Source organism: Cupressus sempervirens, chromosome 5 (genome assembly GCF_028749045.1).
Source record: "Cupressus sempervirens isolate cs-2001-9-10 chromosome 5, ASM2874904v1, whole genome shotgun sequence".
NCBI lineage: Eukaryota > Viridiplantae > Streptophyta > Pinopsida > Cupressales > Cupressaceae > Cupressus > Cupressus sempervirens.
Genome location: NC_143122.1, coordinates 636,498,508 through 636,513,297, shown reverse-complemented (window position 1 = coordinate 636,513,297; position 14,790 = coordinate 636,498,508). Strand labels below are relative to the sequence as shown.

At 37.2% G+C, this 14,790-nt stretch overlaps 1 protein-coding gene across 1 annotated transcript in view; it reads right to left on the bottom strand.

Moving 5' to 3' along the window:
• Positions 1 to 241: 241 nt before the first annotated feature.
• Positions 242 to 14,790, bottom strand: part of FTSZ1-1 (homolog of bacterial cytokinesis Z-ring protein FTSZ 1-1) — a 41,229-nt gene continuing 26,680 nt past the window's right edge. Inside the window, exon 7 of the mRNA XM_089832163.1 lies at positions 242 to 710. Within this exon, the coding sequence (XP_089688289.1) occupies positions 465 to 710 (246 nt within the window). The 3' untranslated portion in view covers positions 242 to 464. The remainder of the gene's footprint in view (positions 711 to 14,790) is intronic.

Below are 14,790 nucleotides of genomic sequence, written 5' to 3'. Positions count from 1 at the left end.
TAAGACACATTTCTGAATAAAATAATACAAACTTGATAAAGCCACTCAACTGTGCCTATGTCACACATAATGCAGATTTTCTATTCATTATCTTCTTCTCCCAGACACTAAAACATACAGAGCAACAAAGAAGTGTTCAAGAAATCACTTGAAATGCCAATTTCATGATACAGCACACATTACAACAATATGAATAAAATAAAGGTTACAGGAGGAAAACGGGACATAGAAGGCCTTACAATTAAAACAAGTGCCAATCGCATTATCTTGCTTTTAAACCAATTATAATGATTACCAGATGTTGTAACCTTTTGTTAACACACCCTTTTCATTTCCTGCTCAAGCTGACAATAATTCTACATGAATGATAAGGAGAACAATCATATTGTATTACAAATAATTAACTGCCTTGCATTGTGAATTTGAAAGATGCCACAACACACTCCAAACAAAAGTTTGCATCTTCATAAAAGCCACTTTCTACCAGAGGGCCTTGAATAAACAGGAGCTGTACTTTTCTTGGTAGGCTCTGATACTTTAGTCTCCGGAACTTCTTTCTTCACACCATTTGGATCAGTCACCAATACATTCTGAAAATTTTGGGAAAATCCTGTAGCAATTATAGTTACATGTACTTCTCCAGTATATCTATCATCAACAACAGCTCCAAATATTATGTTAGCCGATGGGTCTGCCAAGCTAGTCACAACCTGCAGATCAAGTTCATGCAAGAGATAATCTATGTCAAACTAAATTTACTCCTTCAGAAATGTCTACGTGTCCTAGATATTGGGAAAGAAACTTCCTCAAATCAACTCAATTTTAAATTAAGAAAATAGAAAAACACAACCTTACCCTTTATAGAATAAATTATAAAACTTAATGTGTGAAGTTACCACTTTGAAAGGGAAAATTGTTTGAAATGTAGTTATACTAAACTATTATAAACAAACTGATAGTAATGGAAGGTGCATTATATATATGTAGTTTGGAAACATTAACTAATTGCAACAAAAAACTGGAAAGAATTATAGGAACAATAGTTAAAAACAGTGTTCTGTGGGGATGCATCTTGAATGACATACCCTACCCTGCCCAGGCATTTTCAGACGGGGGAAGTTCCTTGGACATTTCCTCCAGGTGGCAGCCAGGGAAACTCGCTCCTCAGGGGCACCTAGGCATCCCTCGACCATCCCAAGGACGGCATGGAGTCCCCCACCTTGAAATTCAATCATTCAATTTTTTCACAAAAATTAAACTATCAAAGGAATTTCATATTCCTTTATTAAATTATTTCTATGGAACTTTGCTTTTCATATGCCTCTATCCTGTCAACAGAGCACATTAATATTTCCTCATTTCGTCTCCATGAACATTAATCTCCAATCGCAGATTGGAGAGACTCTCACTGGACTAATGTGCCATAGTAATTAATGAACTCAAGATCCCTTATACATTTCTAACAATAAATCAAAAATAATTTAAAAGAAAGGATGGGTAGCACTGAATCGAGAGCACTTCCAATAGTTATCAGCTTGTTTTCTGCCAGTAGATGCAGATTTAGCAGGGGCAAGGACAATCAGCTCTTCCTGAACTAGGAAGGATACAAGGATAATCAACTTTCTCAGAAAAAACCAGGTTCAGGTTGATCAGCTCCCTCATTTTTGTTAGTAATACCACAAAGTGCATTACTAGGCCTACAAAGGGAATGCATCCAATCCAAATATCCACATTGTGGAGAAAAAACTCACGAGGTAAGTGTTTAATGAGATATAGATTCCTTCCAGATAATCATTCCTTTTGTACAGTATCAATAAGAGAACAAGAAGTCTATTTACTTCTTTTGTTTTAAATACTTATTGACCGTTCATGCGTCTGACCTTTAGGTAATGTATGACAGGAAATTTCCTTAATAATCCTTGATGAAAATAAGTAGAAATATTAAAAAGTCTAAGCTGTATTTACCTAAAATAACGGCTTTTAGAATATTTTTAGGCTTCCAACAGAAACTGTCAAGAATATAAGCAAAGTGTGTAATTTGATTTCTTAGCGATAAACCCCCATTTATGAGTACAACTTCACCTCTCAACATTGATACACAGACTGACTGGTACAAGGACATTTAATCATTTATAAATGATTTTACACCCTATTGCCAAGAGTCCTAACTTCACTCGAAATTTATAGCAGTTCATTAAGATTGAAATTAATTTCATAGAATAGAGTTCAGCAAATCAAAAATAAACTACCTTCTATCTTAGAGTGAAGACTGTTGCAAGCATTTGGGCAAAAACTTAAAATTTGAAGTACACAGAGTGAATATTATTATACTTTGCTATCAAGTTCTAGAATAGTGCCAGGGCTTTGAAATTAACGATTGGGTTATTGCAGTTTTTATCTTTCAAAAAAACAAAAAAATTAGCTAAGTAATTGTTGACACAAAAGTCTGCACCCTTGCTTGAGGTATGGCCCTCAAGCGACCTCATGTAACATGGAAACAATCTCCAAGCTATGGGACTTGAACTATGAGATTGAGTCTCCGGAGAAGGCTGGCTTCCTTACAATCAAGATGCACCTAACTACTGCTTGAGGGGGAAAGGGAGTAAGAGATGCAAGAAAGTAAATTGCTGAAAGGGAAAGGGGGTGATGCACCTAATTGAAATGGTTACAACTCTGCCCTTATATGCACAACACATCAATGAAGAACCCAAATACACAAGTCTTGACTCTATTCTACATTCTAAGAAACCACATGCAGGTTTAGAACTGATCAAGTGTTGAATGGAAAGACATCTTCACAATACAGCAATTATCAACAGTTTGGACACAACATACAAACTTTAAAAACTAGAAAGAAACATTTAAAACAAGGCAAGATACGTGCACAAATAATGAATGGAAAGAAGAGGTAAAGAAGGGAGCTATTTCATTAATGGAAGGCAAGGTATACAGTTGCAGAGCACTAGGCTACTGCAAGTAGACATGACAGAACAAGGAACAACCCCTAACAAATATTTACAACTGCCTTTTATAGAGTTCAAGCATAACTCAGATGTTTGCATTGAATTCAAACTCCAACCAGGTGGAGCTCAAGTTGCAGAAGGACAATAACTGAGAATCAGAGAAGAAATCTGATCAGATGCACATCCCCGTGCAGAAAATCTGATCCTTGCGTGCAAATCTGGCCTTGAATAGACAGAAACGACAATCATAACTGCTCTGGATGGGGTAGATAAATAACCCAAGGCGGCGGAATGAAGAAAACTACATTTACCAGGCATGGAGAACACTAAAAGGTGGTTGCAGACGATCAAAAGGATCGATCGCCATCAACGGGCTGTTGGTTTCATGTGCACGACTATGCCAGGTCAATTATGTCATCAAGTCAATCTAATTCAACCATCTAACTCGCCATGTGGCCCTATACCCTTGAAGTATTCTGCCACCTTGCCCAGCTTCTATCTTTACGTTGACCTACTAACTACCACTGTTTGCAATTTCGCAACTGATTTTCCTCTTTAACTATTTAACCACGTGAAACCGTGACGTCCTATTTTATCCCTTTATCACTACTTCACGGCTTGAAAACACTTTAGCCCTCTAACTATTGCGACCTTGTGAACATCATAGAATTGACCACTTCGCATCTTTGCAACAGTTTGGTCTTAACAACCCTTTAACTGTGCGACAATGTGAAGCCATCCATTTTCCCCTTGTCACCTCTTCGCGACCTCACCCTCAAGTTGACATAAAATGTGTGCGATATTGTGATTGCCATGAACTTAACTGTATGCATTACCATTCGCACTGTCGCAACTTAAAACCTAATTGCAACTCAAATACCTACAACAGTGCAAAGCCACATAAATCTGACTGTTTGATACCCCTTGCAACTTCACAACCATCTATCTTAACCGCAAACCAGACCCCGCGAGGCTACAAAAACAACCCTTTACTATCGATCGCTCCATCGCGACTATTTGTTGCTCCTTTCAACTAACTACTACAAAATAGCGACCAACCTTCAAACTGACTACCATCGCACCATCGCAACTTAAGTTTATAACCTCAATTTTAACCTGCAATGGTGTGACCAATGACATGCACGGCTTCGCAACCTTAACCTTGGTTTAATCTGAAACTCTTGCTACAATGCGAACAATGCATTTTGCAACCTTGCCACGTTGACCTCGGGTTTCCTTTAACCATGTGCAACAATGCGAGACACTGAATTTGACTGCGGTTGTTTGACTTTCACAACACCGCAACTTAGAATTTTGAAGCTTTTCAAAGGAGTGATATCGATTGAAGCTAAGATGCATTTATAACTAGCAATTCCTTCGAAACTGGCCCTTGCGACAATGCGATGAAGGAGTCTCTATGCACTTGGCCCCACCACGACACATAAAAAGCTCGTATTTCTGCTTCGCCCAACTTCAAAAAGCAGGAATACGCCAACTGTTGATTTGCTGAGATCTGACGGCAGAGGAAAATCATTGCAGATGCCCTATAACCCTTCGCAACCTTGCAACATGAACCCAGCCATTAGTGCTAACCGTTGCGATGCCGCACCAACCGTGAACTTGACCATGTCGCGCCCTCACAGCTTATTTGACAGTTTGATCTTAAACTGGAGCGACAACGTGATTAAAGGCTTCACATGATTGCAACTTGAAATATTCATAAGGAATATGACATACAATATGAAAGATTTGAAGACTTAGGAATATAAAGAAGGAACCAAAGATTTTTACGTATCCCTTTTACATTCGCATGGCAAATATAAATAATTCAAAGGACATGGACATGGCTACCACCCTGGTTTTTCATTAGACTAGCGACATTTGGAAAAGAGGGGGGGGGGGGGGGGGGGGGGGTTGGCGGGGGGTCGGCGCAAAATGGCTAACAATTTCAAAGATAGTCCTTCAGCTCTATGTCTTCAAACTTTAAGTCCTATTGTATTAGGCCACTGGCTCTCCAGCTCGTAAAATCTTTTTCTACCTGAGAGATCTTCCAAAGTAAAAGATTAAAATAATCTCAATTTTTATTAGCATAGTAGACTCTTGAATTACTGTTTGTGAGGAATTATCCCTTCGCATTTGTTGAGATTAATCCTGTCATTTTCTTTTTCCCTCAACTACCCCTACTTCTGTTAATTTTCCCTGTGGATGATGAAAATAATGGCTCCACTCCCCACAGATGCATCCCCTCCCCCAAAATTAATCCATTCCCTATAGGGGATGAAGAGGCAGGTGGGAAATGTACTCAACTCATCCCATTTTTTAACAAATTTTTGGAAACATCCTTGGGACATCCAACAATTTGCACGGTGTGCCCAAATACATTAGGGGACAGCCAGGGGACATCCAGATATTCCCCATCTGTAAATCACTAGAGCCCTCCCAAATCCAAATGTAGAAAAATTGCCATAGCTGAGTTTAGCAATGTAATAAATGCGGAAACACAATGTTACCACATTCAAGACAAGTACATGAACACTCACACGTGGCAGTATCTCCAATGCCAAGATATTGTTTACCTGTAGCCTCTAGCAAACAAAATTTTGGTTTCTTTTCAACTGCATATTATATTTTAATTTTATAATTATAAATGTTATATTGACTTTGACATCAATCTCAACATGTTGTAAGTTCTTCATCTATGCAAAATTGGAGCACCTGCTAAATAAAGCCATGAAATTTCCAAAATTCATGATATTGCATAGTGGATATTTTTGTACTGGAATACATAAAGATCTACTCAAAACAATGTTTTAAATCATACTCCATGATCCATCATCAACATACTCACTTCTCTCTTGTTATGCGTATCCTGATAAATGAAAAATGGATCATGGAGTATGATCTGAACATTACAGTACATACTAATTTATCCACTAAATTAAGCACAACCTGTTGGCTGCAAAATCAGTTTGTGCATTCCAACTTATGCCTGTTGTAACATTTGCAAGTTGAGTAGGAGCCGAGCAAGGAACTAAAGTGTAGCTCCTAAATGTGCTGACTTAGATACTTCTGTTCTAAGTTTTGCAAGTCGCTGCAGAAGATGAAGCTCTTACAAGTCTTGCACAATTCAGCTAGCTTGAGCAGTGTTGGAGCTGCTTGAAGATCAAATGAACCATATGAGAACACTGATGTTCCAATTTAAAGCAATATGATCATTGATAGTAATTTTGTATTGAATCGACCATTGACGGAATTTAATCAAAAATTGATTCCCTAACTGTCATGTCCCATCTAAATCACAGTCTTCACAAAACTAAGCCTATCCTTGAATACCAATTAAGGCCTGGGTAGAAGCCAAAAAATGAAGGAAGGCCAACTAGCATTCAGAGAAAAATATGCATTTAAAAAGAAGGCAAACTAGATGAAATTGTAAGTGATATTTAAATAATAGTGATTTCTTCAATGGCCGACTAAGACTTGTCAAGCCAGCACCCAGCTTTCGAAAGGTGTGTCTCTTGCCAAAGGCATGAGGCTTCATGAAGATATGACTCCCTCTAAAAGGGAGATGAGATATAAAAGAAATAATAATTCAATCACGGAAGCAAGAGAAAGTATCAAGAAGGATATTGGATTCTAAGTATAAAGCAAGAAAAAGGAGATCTGCTTTGAATAATAAGGCAGTAAGAACTGAGATTATTAAGCAGTAATAATCTGAAATTAATAATTATCGACCAGATCAGAGATTTTTAAAATGACGTTCATTCAGAGATACTGGAGCCATCTACATACAACAGAATAACTGGGGACATTACACGATTACCAACAGAACAATCCCAGGGCAGATCTTGTGCATAGTCTTGTTGGCCGTATATGGTGGCTAGCCTGGAAGTAAGGCAAGCTTCTCATACCACCATTAATCTGAACGTATAACTTTGTCACTATTGTAAGTTCATTGATTGCTGTCAGAAATAACTGGTCTGTTAAACATTTATTTTGTCCTCCTTAATTGTTTACAACGTAATTGACGTAATTAAGAGACTGATGATTGAGATTTACTGTTGACTCCTAACAACAGTAAGAAAGTTTTTTTTCTTTTTGCTACATCGAAGGTATCCTCGCGCCCTAGCCCAGCGACCAGCAGCCTGTATCTTCGATATCTCTGTCAGCTAGGGATAAAAAATCCTCTCACAAGTGAGCTCATCCACCTGCAAGCCATATCACCTCTTCAACTGGGAGCAGATTTGAACCCGAAACCATGGGGAACTACCCACAACCTCAAGCCTCCTTTGTTGACCCTGCAGGCTAGGGCCGAAGCCCAACAGTAGTAAAGTTGTTTAAACTGATCTGTTCATTTAATCGCATGACAGTTGCAACAGCAATAGTTATGATCTATGCATGATTCTCATTTTGTCTAACTGGTTATTCATATTTAAATCTAAAACCCTAGAGCTGAAACTAGGGCAAAAGCAGGCATTATGACTGGTATCAAAGCTTTGATCCTGCCAATCTGAGGATCGAGGCATTACGACTGGTATCAAAGCTTTGATCCTGCCAATCTGAGGATCAAGAGGTAAAGAGATATGCAAGAAAGCCAAATAAAACGAAGGGTATCAGCGAGAGAAAAGAGGAAACTTAAGAACTCATACTCAAAATAATACAATGCTGTGAACAGAGTTACAACAACAGGGTTACCTTCAATGTACATACAAATCTCGTGTTTGTTTCGACCATAGAATGAAAGAGACACAAAATACTAGAAACAGATTTAGCAACTAGACCAAAAAAACACAATTCCTTGACATCTCAAGTGCATCTTTATAAAAGAGAACAAGATAAGGTACTAACAAACTATGTAGGTGCAGTACAATTCAAGGTAGTATGATGACTGCACCTCGACTTTCAAAACCATATGCATTAACTGTAGCTTAGATCTTATTCTAATGAAGATGAGTAATTTTAAGCTCCACTCCTAAGAAATTAAGTGCTCTGCCAACCTGGTAAAGCTGGAAAGATGACACGTTTTTACACATGCTAAATTGAACTTCAGAGAGTTTTTGAAGTATGCTAACTTCACCATTCTTGACAAAGTTACCTAATGGCACAGTTTACTGATGACTATTTATCAACAATTTACATAAGAAATCAATGCCAAAACCTAAAAGCCAAAAGTAAAAGTAGTAAAATGAGGGATTTTACAACTTGACAAGTGAGGCAACTAGTCTTGGAAAATCAAATGTCCAGAATCAAGTTAAGAAATGCCAAACCAAAGAAAAAATCAAAATAAGGCCTTGACCATAATATAATACAGAAGGGTAAGCAAAACCCTACAAGAGATGACTCGTGTAAAAAAAAGGTAATACTTGATTAGGCTTGGTTTCAAATCAGAAACTGCAAAACGTAAAATGCAGACATCAGATTGCACTAGGTAAAATCCTTCAACAAAATAAATTTTATTCGTGGAGATTATCAGACAATTGTAAAATGTAAAATCTAGATGCCAAATTACACTAGGCAAAACTATTTAGAAAGAATGATTATACATGATAATAGGATTAAATGTAAGCATATGAGCATTGATAATATAACACAATCAACTTGTTAGCTAACATCCCAATTGAGTTGTTCAAGTCTAGAGAATATTAACAATAAAGACATTTTTTCACCTGTTCACCCACCACTAAGAATAATAAAAATAAAATAAGATCTCCACCTTAATCCCACTATAAATGCTAAGGGGAAACATATACAAAGAATCCAGTTAGTGATCTATGAATAATATTAATTATTGCTAAGCGGTGATTAATCATTCCCAAACAGCAGCATTCCTCCAAAGAGACACATTTCTTATCAAACAATATTGAGAAACATCGGTTAATTTGAAAAGGTGCATTGATCAAGTAAAGAAGGGTGCCTCATTTAATAGCAAGTATTCTGGTATGCATAAGCAGGATGTTGTCTAACTTAAATATTTTATGAATTGGTGTAGTTAATGATGGCGAAGTGTTGTTTATTGAATTGGTCTAGTCAATGATGGTGAAATGTTGTTTATTAAGTCTACTTGTTCTCCTACAAACAATCATGTGGAGTTAAGGAAATACATGGAGGGAGAGCAGATATGAATTTCCCTTCTAAGTAGGCTATTCCATGATGGATGCCACACATGTGCCAAGAAGGAATGTTGCATCTTCCATTAGGCTAAGATAAGAAAATTATTTTGGGCGCCCTAGGGTGATTCCTATCCAAACTCTATAATGGTTGATTATTGGAATTGAATTAAGTCACAATCATAGGCAGGTGAATAAGGTGACACGAATTTGGAGAGCAGAGACAAGCTTCCCATCATGTAGGCTACCCTTGTTATAGTAAATTGAAGTTATATATTAAATAGAGATAAAAGTTCCTAATATAGATTTACGAAGATGATGTTTCTAAAAGAAACAATTGTGAACAAAATCCGAAATGTCATGAAAATAAAACTAACTGAGAAGACTAAGATGACCATTAAAGAAAAATTACACTGTTCTAATACCCGCCCTTAATGGTCGTCATTCTAACTACCCTATAGAAGACACAATGTCTTTTGAGAAGGTTATCATCTTCTCATTAGAACATTTTGCTCTTGTTGAGACCCTCCCTAGATCTACAAGATGTTAGTGAGCAAGAAGCCATCCATCCAACCTATTAGCAGAGACAACAAGATAAAATTGAAACCGCAATTTTGAGAAAGAATTGGCAAACTCTTGTACAAACTGTTGCCCTGGCAACTATGTGCAACTTAGAACAGCTGCAAAAAGACACTCACCGAACCCTATAACTGAAGTTTACAAATCTTCATCATCATAGTTTTGGGAAAAATGATAAAAAAACCTCCAAAAACAACTTTTAAGGATAAAATCAATAAAACCAAACACCTTTTTCGTGAAGTAAAATCAATCAAAGCCTAGCACAAAATCCAAGACACGTATCATTATACAAAACTTCATTTTTGAGGAAAACACGGTAAAACCCTTCTATAAAACGATTTTTAAGGTAGAGAATCACACAAAACCCACAAATTTTTATGGACAAAAATTATAAAACCCTTCTGTTAATGTGAGTTTTAGTGCACTACAACACGTGGAATCAAACACTTTATTTCGAAGTGAAGCACCAAATATTCAACCCTCTCTTGATCTCAGTCACTTCTTATGCTAAGCCTGCAATGTAAGATCACAAGGTCCAAGGTTCTCTCTATTATGGACATGCACTAAGTGGAAATGTTATGATTTGTTGGGTCATTAAGGGGACTTATGTTAATTTATTCAAGACTTGTCAACATTGCCACTTCTAAAGATTTCACTTCACAATGTGCAATGCGAATATGCTTTTGATTTTCAACTCTTGGACTCAAACTTAGCTTCTACTTCTACTTTTACTTCTAACTATGAATGCAAGGAAGTATTGATGGACTTGGACTCTATTAGGTGTAATATCACCAACGACTCCACCCACCTAGTGCAAGCTTATATCGTAGACTAAAGATCTTCAAATCAATAATTCACATTTGGTCCCACCAAATGAATGCAAACTAAATATTGAATATCAATTAAGTTATGTGTTTTGATCATCAGCTAACCACACAAGGCGATTCTTACAATCCAGAACAAGCTAGTGGCCCAGATTTGTTTGAGTCTAACAAGTGAACATCCACAATTCCTTCCATCCACATAAACAAAACTCCTTAAAGCAAAATCTATTCTAACAACTTGAAATGAAATCTGATCTAACTTACAATGAAATATATTCTAAATGAGGATGTACATAACCATACAATAATGCAAACTTGGTCCCAACGTTTCGCCATGCAAGACACAAAAATTAAAAGTAGAGCAAATTTGGCATTATATTAGCAACACTACAACCTTTGTTTTACAAATGAGAGGAGGGGGGTTTATATTGGAGTCCCAATTACAATGAGCAACCAAGATTGATTTAAATCAATGGCCCAGATTAATCCATTACAAACCCTAATTAGGGCAACCAAAACTAACCAATAGAAAAAAAGCACCACAAAATAGGCCAATGAAAAAAGTCAATGGCTTGAGGACTAATAAGAAACGTGTGAGCCGCCTAGTCACCAAACAACTCATCATCCAAGATGTATACCCCTTTGTCCTCCTTTTATCAATATCAACAAGCTTAAGTAAAATTTCAGTAAGTTCCTCCATGTCAATACTAGGAAGGTCTCCATGCTACAACTCCATGACCTCTAACTTCTCCATTCAATCTTTATCTTAATTCCATCATCTTATCCTTAGAAATTCTTCATCATTCTTGGACTTCTTCCTCTTGGATGACTGGACTTTGCAATGCTTGAACCCTTGGCATTTCCACCTTCATTGTTTGGAATTCCTCTTTTTCTTCTTCATCTTCGGTTTTGATCCTTGGAGAAACCCCTTGAAACATTAACATCTTCCTTGGTTGTAATATCCCTTTCCAAATATTTACTAAAAAAGACATTGATATAAATGTGCAGATTTGAAACCAAACAAAAAACCAATGTTTGATATAAATTCCAAAACTTTAATCGATTTGTAACCAGCAGATTTGCATACAAAGAAACTCAGAAAAGTTTGTTTGGTTCCCCCAATATTCAAAAGTACATATATAAACCAGCAATTAACATAAATAGCAGCCAAATAATGTTATTGTATCATAGAATAGCAATATAATAACACACAACAATCCAAAAAATCCAATCTTATAAACAGCAATAACAGTGAGATTGGCAAATGTAGATAAAATCTGTAAGAAGGCTAGGTTTGCGTCCAACCTCCAAAAGCTTCTTCAAGGGTTTGCGTTCTCAAAGAGATAAGCAGTCACTGTTTCCAGCTCCCAAATTAATATTTGTTTTTAAATATTATATTCATCATGCCGTCCCATGTGGAGCCTGTTGTACCTTTATCACTTTTCCCAATGTGATGCACGCCCTTTTAGGCAATGTGGGATAAAGCATCTTTTTTATCTTTTAGTCACTTAAGTGAACATAGTACCTTTTTTAAATAAAGTGACAAGATAAATGAACTTTAAAAGTCACTTAGTAAACCATATAATCATCAAGCATCAAAATAACTAACCAAATGAACTCGGATAAGCACGTGCAATAGCTCGTTGGAAAGCTCTCAACGAGACGCTTCCAAACCAACACTAAGATACCAAGAATTATGCGCTCAGTTTACTTACAAAAAATAGTAAGCATCCGGACAACCTGCCAAAACTGCTCTATTGGGTCTGAAACTAGAAATGTGTAGGCCATATCTCGAACTAAACCCCGTAAAGAACCTTTTCCCCCTGAAACCTAGGCGAAGTGAGCCGGCAACATAGAATTATAATGTCCCAAAAAAAAAGGATATTACAAAGCCTCCCTTCTCAAAGATTGCTTGCCCTCAAGCAATCTGCTCATACCTGCAGAAACCAAATGCCAAGATCCCATATTCGCCTCAAAAATGGGTTTCTACTCCTCAGCCGATGTACCCTGGCATGCATCTTCCCAAACTTGGAATGGTGAAACTATACAATAGGAATCAATGTACCAAATAATTGAATGCCAGGATCCCAAGTCTCGCCATAAAGAGACACCAACTGCCATGTGCTGCTGCCGTGTGTGCCAATACCCTCAGTCAGAATGAATGTCTCACTCCATAAGTGACCCTACGAGTCTCTACTGTCAAGTGAAGATGGGAGCTCAATAATATACCAATATCCACCCCAAGATGATAGCAACCAACCTCTCCACCTAGCTCCCCGATAAAAGGCAATACATAGGGATGCTCCACCTAGATCCCAAATGAGAACTCGTACACTGTTTGAGATCCCATTGACCAACTCCTGTAATATCTATACTAATGACAATGACAGATCCGACCAATCTGACTCTACCACCATATCACCCTAGTTAAAACGGAGTAATCCTAATCTCGGGAACTCTGATATGTCGAAAGGCTGAAACACACAGATCATAATCCTGTGACTGTGTAACAACACAGCATAATCCATCTGATGTAAGATACTATTAACACCTAGATCCCCAATCACCCAATCAACATGATCATGGGTAAAGGAAAGAGTAGTTGGTGAATCAGCAACATCATGAATGCTAAGACTGTCTTCAATATACTGCTGAATAAAAAATGCAGACACCTCATGGAACGTAGGGTAATGTATGTTCTCCCCACTCATCTGCAAATAACTCATTGACCCCTGAAGGCCAAATAGAATCAACGAATATACTACTAACATACACAAGCAAATCACTAATAGCTGGAATATACCAACAAGTAAAATCACCAATCAACAAGTAGGCCGTGGTCATCTCATAAGAGCTCAGTGATAAAACTCTAGGTAAGCTGAAAAATCCCTCAAAGCATGCTAAGGATAACTCTGAACTTCCTACTCCACCATAAGTACCCTTGCTTATGTCAAAGTCTTCATAAAAGGATAAGGAAGGTTCACCATTAATTGAAATCTCTGAATTATCCTCACTTGTATCACTAACCATGTGCTCATGTCAAGATGTACAACTGCTGTCATAAACATCAGAATTTTCAGACTCATCAACTTGCTAATCCATAGAATTTTTGTCATCATAGGAAGTCTTAGACGGGGAACACATGATTGAATTACATTGTTTGCCTTCACATCTACCCACTTTATGAATTCCTTCAATGATTTACATGATTTCTTGTGCCCTTGAACCACGGTTATCTTCTTCATGAGTGGCTGCCCCACTCGTTTGATTTTCAGATTTGTGGATGGAGTAATGTGTTCAGCTTAATTGAAGGTATAGCTCATCTACCTCACTTTCCTTGTCCTTCCCAAATTTTATTGCTAGATCTCTATCCATTAATAGTTGCAAGTAATCATATTTTATGATTTTCAAAGTTTCAAAAATAGTATGTAAAAGAGGACTTGTGACACCACATACATTCCCATGTCTCTCTTCTATCACAATATTCCACATGAGATCCTCAATCAATTTGGAAGAATCATCTATCCTCATCAACACTTGGACAAGCTTGTCCTCTTTGACCAAAAGCATATCCAATAAGTCAAAGAGTGATAATGGTTTTTGACTATCTCCTTCGAACACAAGCTGGCTGTTCTCCATAGAATCTTATGATTTTTCATTACCTAGAGAGACAACAGTTTTAGATATGTCCTCTAACTCAACGTGTGCTAGATCATCTGTCCTGCCAACATTGTGGTCCATTTGCTCCTCAAAATTTGACATAATTTTCAGCCTAGTATCACTGTAAAATTCATCCAAGTTAATTTCCATGTCACCAAATAAGATGCTAATGTTTTCCATATCTAAATAAGATGGGGAGTTGCCAATTTTGGCAGTTTGGTCAACTCTTCTACACAGACCATCAACATGCTCATCAGAAAGACCAGTATAAACAGCGCCATAAGTTACTTTTGTCTCCCAATTACCTATTAGTATACTTGTGCCATTATTAGTATTTTGCATATTATCATGCGAAGGTTTTCTTCTTTTTTAGTACTACTATCAAGTTGATTGATATTTTCCCTATGCAAATCTCTGTAATTGTCCTCTGCAAGGAGATTTCGAGCCAAATCATAGCATTTGTTTCTTATCATATCCGTCTTGTTTTGCAACTCTAGCTGAAAGTCCACATAATCAAAGAAAGAAAATTCTTTCTTGAGGCTTTGACGGGAATTTGTTATAATCATCATACAGTCTCCTTAATTCAGTTTTAATATTGAGTTGGAAGTCTCGGGTTAGCTGGTCTTCATTATCTACTAGTTGAGAAACATTAGCCACCCT